Genomic DNA, 21,804 nt, shown 5'->3' with positions numbered 1-21,804 from the left:
TTTGTTTGTTTTGTTATTTTTGTTTTGAGGGGCAATGGGGGTTAAGTGACTTGCCCAGGGTCACACAGCTAGTAAGTGGCAAGTGTCTGAGGTCAGATTTTAACTCAGGTCCTCCTGAATCCAGAGCCGGTGCTTCATCTACTGCACCACCTAGCTGCCCCCCTCATCCTTTATTTTCAAAGAGGACCAATGACACCAAGGGTTGATATCTTGACTTGAGGCGAATTGGATTTCTGTGACACACAGGGTCATCAACCTCACTCTCTTCCAGAATCATCGAAGTCCAGTGGCAAGACAAGTCAGGATGACTGGCGATGGCCTGGGATGCAGTGAATGACCTTCGTGTCTGATGGCTGACCGAGCTCTGAGTGCTCCACAGCTATGCTTCAGCTGCCAGATTTCTGGGTACCAGACAACTGAAGTTTACTGTCCTGAACTTTATTCAGTTATTTCACTCCACAATTAAAATTTACTCAGCTGGGTTTAATGGGACTGTTCTAGGCATTAGGTTAATAGGATTTAGAGCTCCAGCTCCCTCCAGATCCCTTAGGGGATCATCTAATCCATTCACCTCATTTTACAGATGAAGGAACTAAGACTCAGAGAGCCAAGTGAGGTCACAGAGGTATGAGAGTCAGAATCTGAATAAAGTCTTCTGACTCCAAATCCAGTGTTCTTTTGATTTCATCACGATGCCACCAGCATTAGGGTATAACATACACTTGTCTTTCACAAATCTCTAAATATAGTTAGGTAACCATATATACTTTTAAAGCAGTGGTTCTCAAAATGGGATCCAGGGAACCTTGGTGGTTCCTGAGATCCTCTCTGGGACATCGTGTTAATAAGAAGACATCTCATTTTCTAATACATTAAATATTGATAGATAAAACCTACATAAACAAAATGGGGCTTGGGGGGGTCCCCCCAAATTTTAAAAGTATAAAAAAATTTGAGAACCACTGCTTTAGAGAATATTGGATTTTAATAGGAATGATCATAATGTCATAATATAGAATAAGACTAGGTCAGTCTTTGAGGGCAGATAGGCAGCATAGTGCAAAGGGAAGATGCAAAGACATACTAATTAGGTTAACATTTATAGATATTAAATTCATGATTAATATACCTATAGAAATGAACTTACTAATCTGAAAAATGTAGAAAAAATATATTTGACATTTTATCTAATTGTTGACAAACTATCTCCAGAAATGTGTTTTGTAGTAGGCGTTTAAAAAATGGAATATCTTTTAATACTTAAAGGATCTTTGATTTTGTTGTTATGCATTTCACTGATGAAGAGTATAACACCTCTACACCTTAGCAGATGACACTCATCTAAACTGGTGATAAGTCTCTCCAAAATGAGGTAAGTCATGTAGAATAGAATATATAGAGGGAAAAAAAGAAGTCTTTGGGAAGCATTTCATCATGCTCTTGCCTGTGAGTGAGATTTTCCTCACCCCTTAGATATAAGTGATTTAACTGTGGTAATAACCAGCATATAAACTACAAATTGTGATTTAACACGTTTAGATATTCTTTTTATTTGTAAAGTGCTGTTAGATGTCATCTGATGAACACAATACTGGCTTTAGTCTTGACTCAAAAATAGCTGTATTAGAAGAATGGTGAAACCAGGATATAAATTTGTTTCTTTCACATTTGTTTCAGATCCTGTGTTAAAGAGAGATATGCCTATTTGGACAGGTAAAAAAAGTTAGACTGTCTTAAATACAGAACAGCACCTCTTGTCTGTTTTTTTAAATGATATATGGCAAGACATATATCATTTTGGTTGTCTTTATGTGTTTTGGTGGACTGTAAAATGGGAAGAGTTTATCTAAGAATAGTAGGGTATAAATACTCTTCAGCCCTAATTGAGTATAAAAAGCAGATCTTGGAGAGGTTCAGGGTCTTTAGGTCCTAGACCTGACACCGGCTTTATTGTGAGACAAGATCCCTCTCTCAATAAACAGATTTCCCTATGGCCTGAAGACTTAGCTGTTTCTTTTCTTTGTTGGACTTAGAAATTTTTGCGACATGCCTAGACTACTTCAATAACCTCCTAACTCATCACCTTGCTCAAGACCCTGCCCTCTTCTAATCCATCATCCATATAACTGCCAAATATTATTCATAAAGCATAGGTCTGATCATGTCTCTCCAATAAGTACCTGGCATTTAGTGGGCACTTAATAAATGTTTACTGACTGGGGAGCTAGGTGGCATAGTAGACAGAGCACTGACTCTGAAGTGGAGAAGACCTGAGTTCAAATCTCACCTCACACACTTACTAGCTATGTGACCCTGGGTAAGTCACTTAACCCCAATTGCCTTAAAAAACCCATCCAGAGTAATCTTTAGTCATCCTGATTTATATCTTTTTTTTTTAAATTTGAGGCAATTGGGGTTAAGTGACCTGCCCAGGGTCACACAGCTAGTAAGTGTTAAGTGTCTGAGGCTGAATTTGAACTCAGGTCCTCCTTAATCCAGGGCTGGTGCTCTATCCACTGCGCCACCTAGCTGCCCCTGATTTATATCTTGCCATTGGACCCAGATGGCTCTGGAGGAGAGAGTGAGGTTGGTGACCTTGCACAGCCCTCCCTCACTGAAATCCTATTCACTGCAAGTCATGGTATCACCTAGATGTCATGGTCCTCTTTGAGAATGAAGAACAAATAAAAATGAACTGACTGACTTTTGATGAAGTCCAGTGGCTTCCTATTTCCTCTAGAATCAAATCTGTTTTCATTTAAAGCCCTTCAAAACCTGATTCCAATCTTCTCTTTCCTGGATTGTTATATACCCCCTTTCAGACACGTAAGTATTATGATGCTGATAAACCAATGCTATAAAAAAGGAAATTAAATTAGGTTGGCATGATGTCTACCCCTTTTCACGTCCTCCTTGGTCCCACCAGACTGGCTGTTCTTCACACAGGCCACTTCATTCACAGTCCTGGGGCATGGATCCACAAGCCAGGAATGCTCTCTCTTTATCTCTGCCTCTTGGACACCCTAGTTTGTTTCCCTCATAATTCAGCTCACATGCCGCTTCCTATGTTAAGCCTTTCCTCACCTTTTTCAGTTGTTAATGCTTCTCCTGCCCAATTCCACTGCATTTGGTTTTTGTGTGTTTCATACATACTTCCATAACCAGCATTTATTTAGCATTTACAATGTAAGAGGAACTGTGCTAAATGCTGGATGTGTACATGCTGCCTCCCTTACAGAATGTAATATTCCTGAGGGCAGGGACCGTTTCATTTTGGCCTTTGAGCACACTGCCTGGCACACAGCAGGCACTTAATAAATTCCTACTGATGGAGCAAAAGTCTTTCAGCTTTAGGAGGGATCAAAAATTAATCGGCTTGAAGAGAAGAATGTTGTCTTTAGGTAAATTGAAACCTTAATGTGAAAGAAAAAAGTTACCAATAATTAGGACTACAGTGAAGTAGAAAGGGCTTCCCTGGAAGGGAGTGGGTTCTTCCTGAATAGGGGACTTCAAGCAAAGGATAGCAATTCTGTGTTGTAGAGGGAGTTCTTTACTGAGGTATGGAATGGACTAGATGGACTCCCCAAATCTCAGGGACGAAAAAAGGGACTGAGTTAGCTGAGCAGTGACTCCTGTGATTATTGTAACGGGGGAGCTTCCTCATCTTCCCCCACGACCCCCACCCCTCCTGACAATATCTGAAGAGGTCTCAGAGTCAGAGAATTTCAAAGCTGGAATTTCCGAGGCCACTGAGATTAATTCATACCTGCCCAAGAATTCCCTCAACCAGTGTTATCCAGCCTTTGCTGAAAGACCCTTAGGGAAGGGGAATTCTTTCCTGGGGCTCCTAGCTCTCCATTCCCTGGGGCTTTGTTGGGAAAGGGGAGGATGGAGGTATAGGACTAGACCAGCTTTAACAAACCACCTCACAAACAACAAAAGTTAGTGTTCACAAATCGGAGGAGTTCTAAAGTTGAAAATCTCCAAGCACAGTAGACATTAGAAAATAAAAGCCTACATATTTCATACCTTTACTTCCAGAAGAGATGCTAAGTGGGGGTTGCCTTTTAAGCAGCAAGAACAGTCTTTCTGCAGATTTTAGTTGCTTCAGCATTGCTAAGTCAGAACTGGTAGTGAAAAAAACCTTCCCTGAAATGTATTCAACCTAATGAAAGAGAAAAATACAGATACTATTATTCTCGTATTTGAAATTTTGCTTTTTTAAAAAACATGTACACATATAGAATTTATGGGAAACAACATTGACAAATAAATAATATATTTCAAGAGATAAAAATAATAACTGTCATTCACCTTTAGATAGTGTCTTAAGCTTTGTAAATACTTTCTTCACAATCATCCGGCCAACTTAGTTTCAATATTATTATTCCCATTTCAAATATAAGAAAACTGAGGCTTTGAGAGTTTAAGAGACTTAGAGTAATATAGCCAGCATTTACATAGTGCTTTGGAGTTTGCAAAGCGATTTACGAATATCCTCTCATTTTATCCTCACAACAACCTTAGGGTACTGTTATTGTTCAGTCATTTTCAGTTGTGTCTGACTCTTTGTAACCGATCTGGGGTTTTCTTGGCAAAGATACTGGAGTGGTCTGCCATTTCCTTCTTCAGCTCATTTTACAGCTGAGAAAACAGGGAAACAGGGTTAAGTGACTTGCCCAGGGTCATAGGACTAGTAAGTGTCTGAGGCCAGATTGGAACTCAGGAAGAAGAGTTTTCCTGACTCTAGGTTCTACACTCTAGCATAACCCTTCATTTTTACAGGTGAGAAAACTGAGGCCCAGAAGCATTAAATAAACTGCTAAAGGAGACACAAAGTAGTAAATGGAAGGGCTGGGATTCAAACTGAAATTCTTTAAATAAGTCACTACCTCCCATTGCCTGTTTTATATGGAGCCTTTAAATGTTGTAAGAAGGTGTTTGTTTGTTTGTCTTTAAAGTAAGCAGAAATAGAGATGCTGATTTAAATTACTTACAAATATATTTGTTGTTGTTCAGCTATTTCAGTAGTGTCCAAATCTCCATGACCCCATTTGGGGTTTTCTTGGTGGAGATACTGGAATGATTTTGCCATTTCTTCCTCCAGCTCATTTCATAGATGAAGCACACAGGGTTAAGTGACTTGCCCAGGGTCACATAGCTAGTAAGTGCCTGAGGCCAGATTTGAAGTCTTCCTGACTCCAGGCCCAGCACTCTGTGCGCTATGGTGCCACCTAGCGGCCTAAATACAAGTTAAAAAAACATACACCTGCTTTAAAGACATGATGAAAAGAGGCAGTGCATCTTTTTCAATAGCCCTCCAGACTTGGAGTCAGAATGAGCAAGTTCCAAATCGCCCTTCTGCACTTAACTCTCTTTGTGGCTCTGGGCAAACGCTGAAATTTGGAGAGCATCAGTTCTTCCTTCTTCTGTAAAATAAGTCCTATGACATCCATAGCACAGGGAGAAAAGAGCCATGAAATGCTTTGCAAACTCTGAAGTGCTATGTGTCAGTTATTAACATTAACAGCTTTCAAGCCCATGACAGACACTGCCAATTTAAAATATTCAAAGGGGCCACATTAGCTATTTTACTGGGAATAAGCTGATGAAAGATTTACTGGTTCTGTAAAATACCTACTTTGTTAGTATATTTAATTACACAAAATTCAGAAACATTTTTATTTATTCTAAAAGAAACTCATCACCACTTCAAAGTTTGCAAATAACGTTACATGATATTTCTTTTGATCCTCATAATGTTAATAATATCTCCATTTTACAGATGAGGAAACTGAGGCAGGCAGAAGTTAAATGACTCTTCCAGGATCACACAATTAGGGTCTGAAGTAAGTTTTGGACTCAAGAGTTCCAGAATCCAAGGCAGGAATATTTACAAATATTTTCTTCTTTGATCTTCACAATCACCCTGGGAGGTAGATGCTATCATTATACACATTTTACAGCTGAGGAAGCTAAGGCAAACAAAGAATAAATAAATGACTTGGGGGCAGCTAGGTGGTGTAGTGGATGAAGCACTGGCCCTGGATTCAGGAGGACCTGAGTTCAAATCCGACCTCAGACACTTGACAATTACTAGCTGTGTGACTCTGGGCAAGTCACTTAACCCTCTTTGCCCCGCCAAAAACAAAAAAAAGGGAAAAAAAAATGACTTGCCCAGGGCCACATAGCTAGAAAGTGCCTGAACTGGGATCTAAACTCAGGTCATTTGGACAACAGGCTCAGGAGCTGCCTCAAAGCATTTTTCAGATGGAAGAACAATAAGTCAATCCAGAAGCCCCTAAAGCCCCTCAGAGTGTTTGTTTGAAGAAACAGTTTAAGGTTCCAAAATGAAAAAAAAAAAACAAAACCAAAACCAAACACCACCAATATGAGGACAGATTTAGAAATGTTGAATACATTCTAAAAGCAAAACAATCACAGGCCAAAAAATTACTTCCTTCAATCAAGATCAGGTCTAAGGCCTGATCCTCCTCCTCTTTTGCAGTTGAAAGAACTAAACCAAGTACTAGGGAGGAATGCATCAATGGCAACAGAAACCAGCTGCTAAGCTTAGAGCTTCCTAACTGATCATTTATTTTTAGTCACAAGACTTAAGTAAAATGTGCCAGTTTAGTGTATTTTCATCCTAATATTTGCTGCTTGAAAACTTATTTATATAGATAGGATTTGTTTTCCTCCATTTGGGAATACAGCCAATAACCAATAAAGCCCAAGCCAAGCTGCTTTTCTGTCTAGCACTTTCAAAGATGATACAACAATACTGTTATCCAAGTGCTAACACTGTGAGGCAGCTGGCATTTTTGCTTTTATCCTGAAAATCACAGACTGAAATCCAATGCAAAAAAATCAAGCGGACCTGGGGTATCAGCAACCAAATTTATGGCCACATCTGTGACTTCAGAACTATAGTGAACTTCTGGTGTGGGAACTGCTTCCCCAGATACAGAACCGAACCCTGTTTTTCACTTAATGTCTTAGAGAGACGACTGAGGTGCCAGGAAGTTAAATGGCTTCCTCAAGGTTGCAAAGTCAGTATGAGTCAGAGGCAGTACCTGAACTGTAAGGCAAGTCCTCTGTTTCTCCAAACTGCCTCATGTTAAATACAAGGGAAGTATTGCTTTCAAAGTTTCATAAATTAAAAGGTACAATTTGGTCTGAAGAGGCTTAATGTAGAAAGGTGACTGCATATATACAACCTACATCAAATTGCTTATCATCTTAGGGAGGGAAAAGAGGAGGGAGGGAGAAAATTTGGAACTCAATTTTTTTTTTTAAAAGAATGTTAAAAATTGTCTTTACATGTAATTGGAAAAATAAAATGGTTTTAAAAAAAACAAACAACACCCTTACTGGCCCTATTCTTATAATAATCCTTTATGTACTCCTAGGCTAACTCAATCCATATTTTCTTTTTCAGGTTAAAGAATCCCAATTGCTTTAACATCTTTATTCTTTAATACATTTTTGCTGCATTTCTTTGAACCCTCTAAAATTTTTCCACATATCTTTTATAATTCACTGGCCAAACACCTCTGTACCAGTCTAATGAGGCTATCAAGAAAGCGACTGAATTGTGGTTATCTTTCTAGCAGCACAAGTTTAAATTCCAGCAACACAAATCACTTTCTATCATAATGTTCTAATCTCACCCCCTACCTGTGGACTCCAGAAATATTTCCCTTTTATAGCTCCTCAAAAGAGGAGTTTCTTAAGGGTTAGGTAGCTACATACATATGTGTATAGCTTTTAAAGTAACAGCAACACATAGTTCATATATTCAGATTATGTTTCACAATGATGTATGGATCTTTTGATATTGACTGACTTTTTTCCTCCTGAGAAAAGCTGTTTTTATATAACCAGATGACCTCTGGCAAGTTCGTAATTAGTCTATCTACCCCTCCGTTATCCATCCTTTACACCACTGTTGGAGTAGTTTTCCAAATAGACAATTCTAATATGCCATTTTTTACTCAAAAAATTATCATGGCTCCCTACTGCTTACTGGATAAAACATAAATTCCTGATTCTGGAGCTCAAAGCACCTTCCTCTCTTCCAATTTAACTTTCTAATTATATCATATACTATTCCTCTCCACATACTCTATATTTAAAGTCCAGACTGGATGACTGTTCCCCTTTTCCCACCCTACCCTCCCATCTGGGCCTTTGCTCATGTCGTTCCCCAGGCCCAAATGTAATTTATTAAACTATAAGGCCCAATTCAGATACCATCTGTTTTATGAATCCATCCCTGTCTTCTCTGACCTCATGGTAAATGGATTCTCAGATTTCTTGCAGCACTTTGGGACTTTGCACAACACTACAATTATCTGTGAACCCTTTCTCTGGTACTGGACTGCAAACTCCACAAATATGGGACTGAGATAATAGCAGGCTTTGTACTCCCAAGGCCTTATACTTTATAGGTGAGCAATGTTTGTTGAATTAATGAAAAAAAAAAAAGAATTCAATGGCCAAACAGCCCACTCCAGTCCATCTTCCATTCATCCACCAAATTAATTTTCCTAAAAAACAGGTCTAGGGGGCAACTAGGTGGCTCAGCGGATAAAGCACCGACCCTGGATTCAGGAGGACCTGAGTTCAAATCCGGCCTCAGACACTTGACACTTACTGACTGTGTGACCCTAGGCAAGTCACTTAACCCTCATTGCCCAAAAAACAAACAAACAAAACCAGGTCTGATTATGATTGTCACCCCACTATTCAACAAACTCCAGTGACTCCCTATCATTTTAAGATCAAATACAAAATGCTGTTTGTCCTTCAAAGCCCTTAATAGTTTAGCTGCCTCCAAGCTTCTTACACCTTACTCCCAACTTACTCTTCCATCCAGTCACACTGGCTCTCTTCCAAGAAAAAGACCCTCAGTATCTCTTGGGTCCAAGCATTTTCTCTTCCTGGAATCCCATGCCTAGAATGCTTCACTCTGACTACTGACCTCCCTGGTTTCCTTTAAGTCCCAACTAAAATCCCACATCACATAGAAAACCTTCCCAGTTCACTTAATTCTAGTACTCTTCCCTCTGATATTATTTTCTATTTATCTGCTTGCTTTGTATATATATTTGCTTTCATATTGTCTCCCACCTTAGAGTGTAAACTCCTTAAGGGCAAGGGCTATCTTTTGCCTCTCTTTGTTTCTTCAGAGCAGTTAGGTGGGCCAGTAGACAGAGTCCTGGCCCTGGAGTCTGGAGGACTGAGTTCAAATCCTGCCTCAGACACTTGACACTTACTGGCTGTGAGCCTGGGCAAGTCACTTAACCCCAACTGCCTTAAACATCTCGAGCCATCTCCAGTCATCCAGATGTATGTCTTGCCATTGGACCCAGCTGGCTCTGGGAGGAGAGAATGAGGCTGATGACCTCGAAGAGCCCTTCCTCACTTAGATCCAATTCACTGCAACTGATGACGATGTCAGAGGAGGAAGGAGAAACAACAATAATCTTCGGAGCTTTGCCAAGTGCCTGGCACATGCTAGGTGCTTAATAAAGGTTTACTGAGTGGATTATGATGGGGCGGTCCCACTAGAAAACTTGGAGGGTTGCCTTAGGGCAACATAAAGTCCTCAGGATGTGGGCTTCATTTTCTTCTCTGTATGATGAGTGACTAAGTCTAGGAAACAGAGTGACAGCTATGGGGTCAGGAAGACCAGAGTTCCAATCCTACCCGACGCTTGTGTGACCCCTGGTAAATTTCTCATTCTCTCCGTGTAGAAGGGGGATAATAACAGCCCCTTCCCCGCGGGGTCGCAGTAAGGGCCAAAGAAACTAACGTGTAAAGCGCTTTATAAAAATATTCAGTGTTATTCTTATTACGTCCGAAGGCACTGGAGCGAGCTGTCTCAAAGGTGGGCAAGGGTCTGTTTTGATTCTTTAGTTCTACAAAGTTCCCTTCTGGGTGTTTCCCGGCACTAGAACGTAAGCGCCTGGGGGGGAAGCGGCTCTCTAGCTCGCTCGGACATCCTCAGCGCTGACCACAGCGCTTAGCACTTCACGGGAGCCTCGTAAGTGCTCTTCCCTCCCTCTATCCCCGCGGGTGGCGGCAGGTACGTCGGCTCTGGATTCTCAAGGAAGAAACCGGCCGGTGCTCAGACCTGGAGTGGGGAGGAGTTCCGGCTGACGCACCAAGGCCCCGCCCCCGACTCGGCCCCGCCCACTCGGAGCCAGAGCGTGCGGCGCTGCCGTGGGGCACCGCCCCCGGGTCCCAGGGAAGGAGGGAACTCACCTCTGTTGCTACCAGTCGGGCTCGCACCTCCCGCAAGAGGAAGGGCTCCAGGCCGCGGCCGACAGTACAGAAACACTGAACCCCGGCCCGAAGTGGTGACAAGGGTTCTCCCGGGGATGGCGGCCTCTCCTCGGGCGCCGAGGCCGACATGACTCCGCGTGGAGTCGCGGCCCGGGCGCCCGGCGGAGGGGGAGAGTGAGGACCGCACGACCCCGACGCTCGGGTCACGTGGCGCTCTGAGCGCGCGCCGGAAGAGAGGAGGGAGGGGCGAAGGAGGAAGGAGGGGCAAGGGATGGGAGAGAGAAGGGAGAGAAAGGAAAGGAGGGGTATAGAAGAAAGGGAGATGGGGCAATAGAGGGGGAGATAAGGGAGAGGGGAGAGAGAGAGGGTGAAAAGAATCTACATAGCAATATATTCAGTCCGTGGCAAAATTAAATAAACACTAAATATGCAAAACACTGCTGGGCTCCTGCAATACAAAGGTTCTTACCCTCAAGCAGATCACATTAGACTGTGGGGCGAAATACAGCTGAACGCGCTTTATACGAAGTAAGGCATGAGGTGGCTGAAAAACCAGACCAAGATCTAAGAAAATTTGAGAACACTGTTCTGGGCAGGCAGAACAAGGGTAGGTGGGAGCCGAGCGGAGCCTGGAAGGAAGAGAAAGATTCTGGGAGCAGAGATAAAGAACTACCTGCCTCCCATTGTCTGTGCCAGTGCCCATGAATGTCACATTTGGGGAAACACCAATGGATCAGTCTGGCTGTAATGCTGAGTGCATTACAGGAAGTGATTGGAAAGGACAAGTCTAATGGACGGAATCCTAAGTTCAATTTTAGATATGTTGAGTTTGAGGTGTGAACAGAATGTCTAGGGAGGTTTGCTTGAGCAGAATTTCTTGACTAGAATTCAGGATAGAAACTAGAGAACATAGAGGTCAATTAGTCAACCTCTTCCACCAATTTTACAGATGGAGAAACTGAGGCCCATAGATGTTAAGTGGCTCACCCAAAGACGTAGGTAGTAAGTGACATGCAAATACTGTATAGAAATGGGAACAAATTTATATATTTGTGTATGTATGTAGATAAGTGTATATATTTTATATATGTCTGTATATATATAGAGACGTGTCTATATATATTTATATATGTGAAAGATGTGTGTCTTTCTATATATATTTATATATGTGGAAGTTATCTGTACAGAAATGGGAATAAATGATATAGATCACTGTGACACTATAGAAAAAGAAAAGAGCGGTATAGGACACATGCCTTGGAAGAAATCTTTCCATAGTGAGATATGAAGAACCAGGAGTAGATGTCTCCTCAGGACCCTCATTTATCTCTTTTGGAAGGTGGAGCAATACATTCCTCCCAAAGCTTCCCTTTCTGAAGGACTCAGATTCTTTGAGTTAACACCATTTTCCATCAGCTGTCTGCTTGGTTTGATTCCACTAGCATCATGTCTCCCACATTCCCCACCCTCCCACCCTTCTTCCCAACCCTCTCTTGTGTATTATCTTCCTCGTTAGATTGTAAAATTCTGGAAGGCAAGGACTGTCTTTTACTTATTTTTGTCTTCGATGCTTTACATAGTGTGTGGCACATAATGGCTACTTAATAAATGTTTATTCACTATGAGAGGATAGTAATTTGCAACAGGAGGAGGTGGTCAACAATGTTGAAAGCTACTGAAACGTCATGGGAGATGGAGAGTTTATGGGATTTAGCAATGACCGAGGTTACTGGCAACTTCAGAGAAAGCAAATTTCATTAGAATAATGTGTTCAGAGTATAGTTACCAAGGGGATGAGAAGTAAATAGATGATGAGAAAGTGGAGGCCACAAGTGTAGATAACTAGGATTTTATCTGTAAAAAGAAGGAGAGGTGGAACACATTAGAAAGCAGAACAGGGTCAAGGGAAGATTTAAGAATGGGAGAAATCGGGGCACCTAGGTGGTGCAGTGGATAGAGCACTGGCCCTGGAGTCAGGAGTACCTGAGTTCAAATCCGGCCTCAGACACTTACTAGCTGTGTGACCCTGGGCAAGTCACTTAACCCCAATTGCCTCACTAAAAAAAAAAAAAAGAATGGGAGAAATCTACGTATCTTATAAGGTGGTGGGGATCAGATAAGATAGTATTTGTAAAGTGCTTATTAGCACAGTGCTTGGCACAGTGCTATTTAAATGCTAGTTATTATTTCATATTCTTATATCTGTTCATGTTTGTAGGCAAGAGGGAAAAAGTCAGTAGACAGGAAGGAATTCAAGATGAAAGAGGGAGAGAGGTTGATTGATGGGTCAAGCTTCCAAAGGAGACTAGAAGGGATAGGACAAAGGAGACAGAGAAGAATTGGCCTTGGCAAAGAGAAAGGCTATTGATTCTCTGAGACTGCAGCAAAAAAAGATCAAAGAAGATGTGCTGAGGTTTTGAGGTGTATAGTAGAGATGAGGGAGTCCACAATGTGTTGGCCTGGATTTTCTTGGTAAAGTAGGATGTGAGATCACCTGCTGAGAGAGAGGAAGGAGAGTTTATTGGGGCTCTAGAGAGAGGAGAAGGCTTAGAACAAGGTTAGGCCCAGCTTTCCTTCCTTTGGCATGGAAGACCAGTATTAGCTGTTAACAGTTAAGTAACTTTTGTAACTTTATTATTATTTTAAACTTGTTCATTTCCATGTTGTGTTGGCAGTAAAAATTATTTTAAACCCTAAAGAAGGCCTATGTGTTGATTTCAGGGAGCAAGCAAGGGAGGATAAAAATCTTTTCCCTTGCTCATGGGAGAAGTGGGAAGAATAATGATAGCTCATATTCATGGGAGAGGTGGGAGGTCTTGGGACCAGTGCCTGGTCTTAAGCAGCTGTCAGGACCTGGGCATATGGCTGTCACTCAGCATCATCTATTATGCATACCACTCAATACCAAAGGGTACTACGGGCTGTCTGCCAAGCTCTCTGGGCTTCTCTCAGACTTTTGGAATAGCTGGCTGCCATTCAGACCCCAGCTCTCCTCCTTTATGAGTATTGTCGACACTCTCACATTAGTCTGGGTTTTGGGTCTACATCATCCAACCTGCTTAGAAAAACTCCTCTTCATCTGGTCCGTAATACTTGTCATGGAAGGTCACTTAAAAGATTTTTTGTTGTTGTTGCAGATATGTGATTTCATCAGCATAGGGAACTTCTGATGAGGAAACTCTTATTTATCAATATAGATAGTCAGCTGTTGTGCTAAAGGTATTAGAGGTATTAGAGAATTTCCTGAAGTCCATAAAAGTTAGGTGACTTGCCCAGGATCTCTCACACTGCTCCAGTGTATCAGAAGTAGGATTTGAAACCACATTTGGCTCACCCCAGGGCCAGCTTTATTCACTCTGCCACATTGCTTCTTGAGAAATTTTGTAACATAATTTAATCAAATTAGGAATAGATCAGTGAAAAAGATGTTTTCCTAGCTTGTGATCAAATTGGTTCCTGTGACAATTCCTTAGTAGAATGAAGAGCAAAATCCTGGAAGTTTAGATACCTTATTCGAGGCTCTGGGGGTCAAAGTTAAATAAAGCAAGACGTTTTCACATATAAACCTACCTTATCTTCCACCCCAACCTGGGGATTCTGTCTGCTTCATGGTAATACCTGCAGGAACTCAAGAGTTCTATGCTTCTCTCATGATTTAGCATGGTCTGTCTGTCTATACAAGCATGCAGCATCTGGCATTACTCTGCTCCCAGGCAGCTAGATTCCAATCTCTGGTCTCCAGCTCTCCATCCCATCTGACTAAGAAGTGAGTGTATCTAATTCAGTTTCTGTCCCTTTGACAGAAACTTGACAGTCTAAGGAGATTTCCCCCATCATAAGATAGAAACTGTATCGCTCTCATAGTCCTGTCATTGGAAAAGCATGAGTTCCCATAAGCAGGCTGCTATTTTCTTTTCTCTCCCCAGTTCAAGATCAGATTCTTTTGAAATCTCTTGCTTTCTTTGTTACCTTTTCAGCTATAATCAACTCTAGAGCTCTGTATGATTCAGTAAAAGTACCACATTGATCCTCCTTTATGATGTGCAAATAATAATAATACCATTTGTGTAGTGTTTTAAAGCTTGCAAAGCATTTTACAAATGTTATCTCAATTGATCCTCACAACAACCCTGTGAGGTAGATGCTATTATTATTCCCATTTTACAGTTGAGGAAACTGAAGCAGACTGGGGTTAAGTGATTTACCCAGAGTCTCACTATCTGGGTATGAAGCAGGATGATTAATTCAGATCTTCTTGACTCCAAGGCCAGCTCTATACATACTGTGTCGCTTCATTGCCTAGGCATACAAATCACTTTATATACAGTATCTTGTGTCATTTGATCTTTACAACAACCCTGTGAGATAGGTAGTACAAATCTAAGTATTTCCATTTTACAGATGAAGATATTGTAGAAGTCAAATGACTTGTCACATTTGGAAAGTGGCCCCATTGGCTAAAAACCTAGGTGTGGAGAAATATGACCAACCAATAGGAGGCAGAAAATATGGGATAAAAGTAAGAAGATGGGCAACAGTGAATCCCCATGGCAATCAGCACTCAGCACCCTGGATGTATAAGATCCATTCATACTCTTCTGTTCTTGGTTGTGAAACCTTCAAGACTTAGTGTCTCTTTTTGTCAACTTTAGGAAAGTCTTTAAAAATTTAAAACAAAACAAAACATTTTCTAAGGAATTAACAGTCATCAGTATTATAATTCGGTGACAGCTTTCAGCACTGACTGTTGTGAGAAAATAATTATTAATAATGGATTTCTTGGGGGACACAGGGAAAGCTTAGTCAGCTTTCTCTTCACCCCCACTAGCCCTTTTGGGACCAGCCCAGGTCCATGTAGATCAGTAGAAATGGAGATTAAAACCACGCCTATCTGAAAGTGCCTTTGCCCTCAGGGGGTCTGTCTTTTGTACTAGGCCCAGATGTCAGCACAGTACAGCTCATTTTAATATGGACCACCCTCAGGTCATGTCAACCATTGGAACTGAATGAGGCTAGCCAATTAGCTTTGATCAGTGTGTAAGAGCCGCCTCTGTGGAAAGAGGAAAAGAGACTGGGATCTCGAGGTGAATGCCATTCTTGGACACAGGCCAGGTGAGGAAGACAGTCTGGTAGCTCTCTCTCTAGGTGATGTAGGACTTCTGAACTCTGCTTGAGGCCATGTGCTCTCTCTTAGAGACAGTATGGGGCTGGGGGGTTTTCAGCTTGTGTTAAATGTGATCAGTGCTCTCCGAACATTCGATATGATTTAATAAATGCTTACTACCTAAATGGGTGCAGTAGCCATTTGTATATAAATAGCAACATCTTAGAAACCCCAGCCTAGTTCCCCAATAATTTAGACAGAAACAGAATAGCCCCCCATTATTTCAAATGACAAACTGTTCATAGGGGCCTTTAGGCCAAGAGTAAGTGACTTGAACCTTCAGATAACTCTCTAGTCTAGATCCCCATCAAAGCAGGCCAAAGTAAGATGCCAGATGTAGTTTCTTAAACATATTCTTTAGTTTCTACTATGAGTTCTAGTTTCAATTAATCAGTAAATATTTATTAACTGTCTTCTATGTCCCAGACCCTGTGCTAGGCACTGGTGATACAACTACAAAGAATATACTAATACCCAGTCTTAATGAGCTTATATCCTAATGGGAGAGACAAGTACTTATAAAAATATGTACACCCCAAACATAAAATTAATATAATCAGAAAGTAGTTAAATATAAAATAGTTTGGTTGAACCAAGATTCAGGTCCTCTGAATGTTAGCAGCCCTTGGAAAGGTACCTTTATTGGTCTAGCCTCTCTGTTCCAAGTACTTTCACTGCAACCCATAGCTTCCACTTCTGGACCCAGTGTTCTGTTTCTACCTGTGCAAATCTCAGCTAGCACAGTGGAAAGAACAGTGAATGGATCTGGAGTTAGGAAGTCCTGACACTGGCTGTGTGCCCCTGGGTAGGTGACTCAATCTCTATCTGCAAAAATGGGGATAATAACAGTATCTACCTCCCAGGTTGATTCAGGTGAGTTTCAAATGTGATAATATTTGTAAAGTGTTTTAAAAACTTCAAAATTTTCTATAAAGTGCTATTATTATTGTTAATAATAATTTCCTGTATTTGAATCTTAGCCCTATTCATCTTCCTTTTGTGTATGTTGTTATGTGCCCAATTGTAATATCTGTGTGATTTCATATTAGAAGTAGCCAAAGCTAAGTTCCTAATGCAGAGTAGTTACCTGATTGAGCTCATTCTCATTTTCATGAATGCTAATTTACATATTTCTTTAAACTGAAATTTCTACAATGTGAGCAATGTATATTTTATTTCAGTGCACTTAGTAAATTTATGCTCCTGTTTTCAAAGAAAGACTTGTACAAGTGAGGATTGTTTGATACAAAATATGCCAAGATGCAATATAACCAAAGCTCAGGAACCTCTTGGAATATGTGTAAATGAAGCACACATCCTTAGAGGAGTCTTGCTCACTTGAATCTAGATCCTCTGTTCATTTCACTTACACCACACTGGCTTCCGGAATAACGGAGTACTGCAGGGAGCCTTCACAAATGATGCAGCATTGTTATAGACTGCTGGGCAACCAAAAAAGCAGACAAACAAATCCATCGTTGGAACACAGCAGAACAAAGGAATTATACAGACTGTGAAATTAAGAATCAGAATTGCATAATGCTCTTGGCTGGCTCTACAAAAGCATTATGACAGACAAGTGGCTCTGTTCAACCAATTTGTACCTGTAGCAATTGCAAGACCAACTTTGAATACAAATTCAGTTCAACAAATGCTTATTGAGGGTTTCCTGTGTACTAGGCACTATAATGAGAAATCATTGTTTAAAAAGATTTGTTTTCTCAGTCCCCATCCTTCTTGACTTCTCTGTAGACTTTGACACTGTTGACCACTTTTTCTTCCTGAATGCTATCTCTTTTCTTAGCTTCCATGGTATTGTCCACTCCTGCTTTTCCTCCTATTTGAGTGGCCACTCCTTGGCCACTCTGAGTCATCACCTGTGTGTCACTCCTGAATCTTGGGCATCCCCCAAAGCTCTCTCTCTCCTGGGCACTCTTCTTTCTCTAGACATTTTCTCCTAGTGATCTCATCAGCAGTCATGGATTCAGTTAGCAGCACTATGCAAAAGATGTTCAAATATATGTATGGGAGTAATCCCTGTGTAAGTATATATTAAATATATACGTGTGTGTGTCCATATTGCGTGTACATGAACACACACACATGTGTGTGTTCCCAAATCTCTCTCCGAGCTCCAGCACCAAATTACCAACTGCCTATTAGTAACCCCCATCTGGATGGGCTCAGTCATTCACAAACTTAGCAGGTCCAAAATGAACTTGTTGTCTTCCCTCCTGAGCACTACCCCCTCCTCCAGATTTCCCTGTTCCTATGGAGGACGCCACCATCCTCCCAAACAGCTAAGTTTTCTCCTTCAGAATCGTGGCTGATTCTTCGCCCTTCCTTACCCTTCCTGACAACTGACAACAGTTGCCAAGTCTTGTCAATTCTAACTCCACAACATTTCTTTTATCTGCCCTTTCTCCTTCAAGGTATCTCAGGGCCTCACCCTCTTTACCTTGTTGCGGTAACCTCATCATTTGTCTTCCTATTCTCTACCCCTTTCAAACCACCCTCCCCACAGTTATGAAAACCATCTTCCTGAAGTACACATTTGACACAATTGTAAAGTGAATTACATTCACAAGCTTTTGTTTTCTACTAAGAACCGATGCTTAGGCATGTGTTTGCCCATGCTCAAGAATTTTTAATGCCAAGATGGAAATATGTTTTTCCTGACTACGCATGTATAATCCATATTAAATTGCTTGCCTTCTCAAGAAGGGGAGAGGGGAGGGGAGAATTTGGAATTCAAAATTTTTTTTTAATGAATATCAAATTTTTTAACATGTAATTGGGAAAAATGAAATATTAAAAACCCACACACCAGGTAAAAAAAAGAATTTTTAGTACCTCCTTGTTGCCTCTAGTTTAAGATACATGCTCATCAGCTTGGTATTTAAACTCTTTTACCATATGGCTTCTGCCTCCTTTTCTAGATTTGTTTCATATGACCCTCTTGATAAACACTTCATTCTTGTCAATAGCTTCTTTCTGGTCCCTGAACTCAGAGGTCCAACCATGATACGTCTCCATGCCTTTGCATGGGCTGTCTCCTATGTTTGTAATACTCCAATACCACCTCTACCTCTTTAGAATCCTTAACTTACTTCATGGATCAACCACTTTCTACAGGTAGCCTTTTCCCATTCTCCTAGTTGTTAATGTACTTACAAATTACCTTGCATTTTCTTATCTGTGTTCTGTCCTCTCAGTGTCCATCTCAGTGGAAGGTAAGCTCCATGAAGGTGAGGATAATTTTTTGTTTTCTCTTTTATCTCTAGGACCTAGCATTGTCCCTTTCACAAGCAGGTGCTTAATATGTGCCTCTTCTTGCTGTTGTTATTATGTGATATGTGAGTGAGATTTTCCCCATCCCTTAATTATAAGAGATTTACTATAGTTTTAAGTGATTTAATTAAAATAATAATCAATATATTAACAAAAAATTGTGATTCATATAGATTGCATAAGGTTAGAAGGTCAAGTCCTTTTCCCATATTTCTCAATTTCCCTATGACATAGTGTGGCTGATCTTGTGATATCTGCATTAGGAAATATCACAGGGTCTGGTGGTGGTCAGCAATCCCGTTCACGCTGCTGTCCACTGGCCTACCAATGATCCACCCTATTGATATCAAAATGCTGATCCGCTGTTATTTCTCAAGAATATGTTCTAATTTTGGAAAATGTCCCCAAGGGTATATAAACTCGTGTATTTTGTACTTCTAGGTCTTTCAGGCCCAAAGCCTGGATGACCGGTTTTGTTGAAGGACTGGCCCTCTCTCAATATACCTATTTGCTACAGCCTGGAAACTTTGTTATTTTCATTCTTCTGTTGGACTTAAAATTTTTTCGCGACAGATATAGTTCCTGAACTTAAGGGCTTTTCAGTCTTGTAGGATGGATAGAAAAAGTATGCAAATAATTCTAATATAAGGCAGAAAAAATAAATGCCATGAGTCCCTGATCTAGCATAGAGAAAATGAAGTTGATTCCCACAGGGACTTGGGTACTCACTCTGCCCTGTTCAGTACTTGACCATTATGGTTTGGGGACTGTGTTTATTCATGAAGAAGTATGACCTTTAGTTCAAAAGAATAGGTTTTTCATTCTCACATTCCTCAGCGCAATAATAAACCTCCCCTAAAATTGTTCAGAGGACAATGCTAATTACAGTAAAAATCATCTCTGGGTCTCCCCAAAGAAGAAAGTAAGAAATATTGGGATGAACGATATGAATCAGGTATATAACAGGACATTTGTTCCTATGGTAAGTAAACTTGGAAGAAGCACATTTTGCATTAACACAACAATTTAAACAGGATTTGGTCACTTAATTTATCACTAAAGTTAAAATCTGGGGGCAGCAGGTGGCGCAATAGATAGAGCATCGGCCCTGGATTCAGACACTTAACAATTACTAGCTGTGTGACCCTGGGCAAGTCACTTAACCCAAATTGCCTCACCAAAAAAAAAAAAGTTAAAATCTGCTGATACTCTTATAGTTAAGCCTCATCAAGACATGAAACAGTTGGAAAGGCTACTTCTTAGCCATTTCGCATTTTTACTTTAACACTGTCTGATCAAACAGTTAAGTCTGATTTCTATTCCATTGGTCTTTCTCCCTGATGCATCAGGAGTCACGATTCCTGAATTTCTTTCCTTAGGTGACTCTCTGCATATGTTTGTGTATCCTTGGTGTGTCTCTCCACTCCTAGATGCTTCCCCTGCCATCAGCCATTGCCACTGTGACTGCCACAGATTTCCAGACTTTTAGAAACTCACAAGGTCACCACCAGTCCTAGACACAAACACCTTGGGATATTTGTTTGGTTAAGATTAGGTTTAGGAAAGAACAAACACAAACAGAAGCAGCTATGTGTTTATATAGCCTGCACGAAGGCTAGGTAGGAGATAGAGATGCTGCCTCCCCTCCCTAACCAGCTCTTGGAACTAGCCCAAAGTGGTCCAGAAACTACAGAGGAGGAAGCAAGAGAGATTGGCAGAAGGGAAGGTCACTTTTTAATATATCTTGGATTAAAAATTCCCAAATCACAAAGGCTCAGTATGCTCAATCTAGGTTTCCAAGTGGTTACCAGGAATGGCAGCTGAGCATGTTCCAAGGTAGATAAGGGCACTTACTATATTGAAAAAGTACTTTGGGCACTCAGGAAGAAGAGGACTCATGCCTCCTTGTGGGTATCAAGAAACATTTAATGAATGAGGCAATATATGATATGATTTTTGGAAGGTAGACAGGGTTTCGACAGTGAAGATGGTATAGGAATGTGAAAGGCATTCATTCCGTGGAAAAGTGATAGATGATTATGGTTACCACTGACAGCTTGAAGTAGGAAAACTCTTCAGAGCCCAGTGAGTAGACATGAATAGCTCAGCAGATTCAAGACTTAGGCCCACTGTTTTGCTGAAAGAGCTTATTCTCCCTCAGAGCCCAGACATAGGAGAAAACTGTAATAGCTCCACAGACCCCAGGATTAGGGTCTCTGCTTTCTCTAAAAGAATTAAATACAGCTTCATTGGTCCAAGATTGTTAGCCAGCGGAAAAGTGACTCCATCTAAAAGTGGATCCATCCAGTAGGAAAAGAAGGAAGTCCTAGAAGAGTAGCCCCATCTAAAAGATGATGCATCCAACAGACTGAGATGATGCATCCAACAGATTGAGAAAATCAAGGACGTAAAATCCTGCAGTCCAGTGTTATAGGGTTTCTCTGTTTGTGGCCTTCCTTATTTTGTGCCCACTCCTCTAAAGACACTATGCATTAGTAGGATAGTGTAAAACAGGCTTATTGATGATCTGTTATGGTCACTCTTACTTTTGCCTTCTTTTTAAAAATAAATTTTTCAAGATTGAGTCAATATTACTTCCCTGCCCAAAGTGATGAAGTGGCTATTTTTAGATAAACCTTGGAAGACTTATATGAACTAATGCAAAATAAAGTGAGCAGAAACAGAACAATTTTTACAGTAATGACAAAAAGCAATAAAAGACAAGAAATTTGATCAATGTGATGACCAATTATGATTCCAGAGGATGAATGAAGCATACTACCCATCACCTGACAGACTAAATGTGATACATTTTTGGACATGGCCACTGTGGATATTTACTTTGCCTGACCATATATATTTCTTACAAGCATTGCTTTTGTTTTTGTTTTTAAGTTGGGAGGAGATGAGAGAGATAATAGATGCTTGTTATTTGAAAACAGTAAAGCAAAAGTTATATAAAAAGAGTTAATGGCTTAATTTTGCCTGATTTATTTAAATGGGAAGCATTCTGGTGGCAGCTGAGTTGTGAGTAGTGGATGTATAACTCCCCCATA

General features: G+C 40.7%; 1 protein-coding gene across 1 annotated transcript in view; it reads right to left on the bottom strand.

The window, feature by feature from the left end:
* Window positions 1-10,495, bottom strand: part of THUMPD2 (THUMP domain containing 2) — a 52,483-nt gene extending 41,988 nt beyond the window's left edge. The window contains exons 1-2 of the mRNA XM_043990378.1: window positions 10,273-10,495; window positions 4,030-4,165 (exon numbers count right to left, since the gene is read on the bottom strand). Coding sequence (XP_043846313.1) covers window positions 4,030-4,165; window positions 10,273-10,422 — 286 coding nt within the window. The 5' untranslated portion in view covers window positions 10,423-10,495. The remainder of the gene's footprint in view (window positions 1-4,029; window positions 4,166-10,272) is intronic.
* Window positions 10,496-21,804: the final 11,309 nt, after the last annotated feature.

This window comes from Dromiciops gliroides, chromosome 2, assembly GCF_019393635.1.
Source record: "Dromiciops gliroides isolate mDroGli1 chromosome 2, mDroGli1.pri, whole genome shotgun sequence".
In the NCBI taxonomy this organism is placed as follows: Eukaryota; Metazoa; Chordata; class Mammalia; order Microbiotheria; family Microbiotheriidae; genus Dromiciops; species Dromiciops gliroides.
Note: the sequence above shows the minus strand (reverse complement) of the source record. Positions and strands in the feature narration are given on the sequence as shown.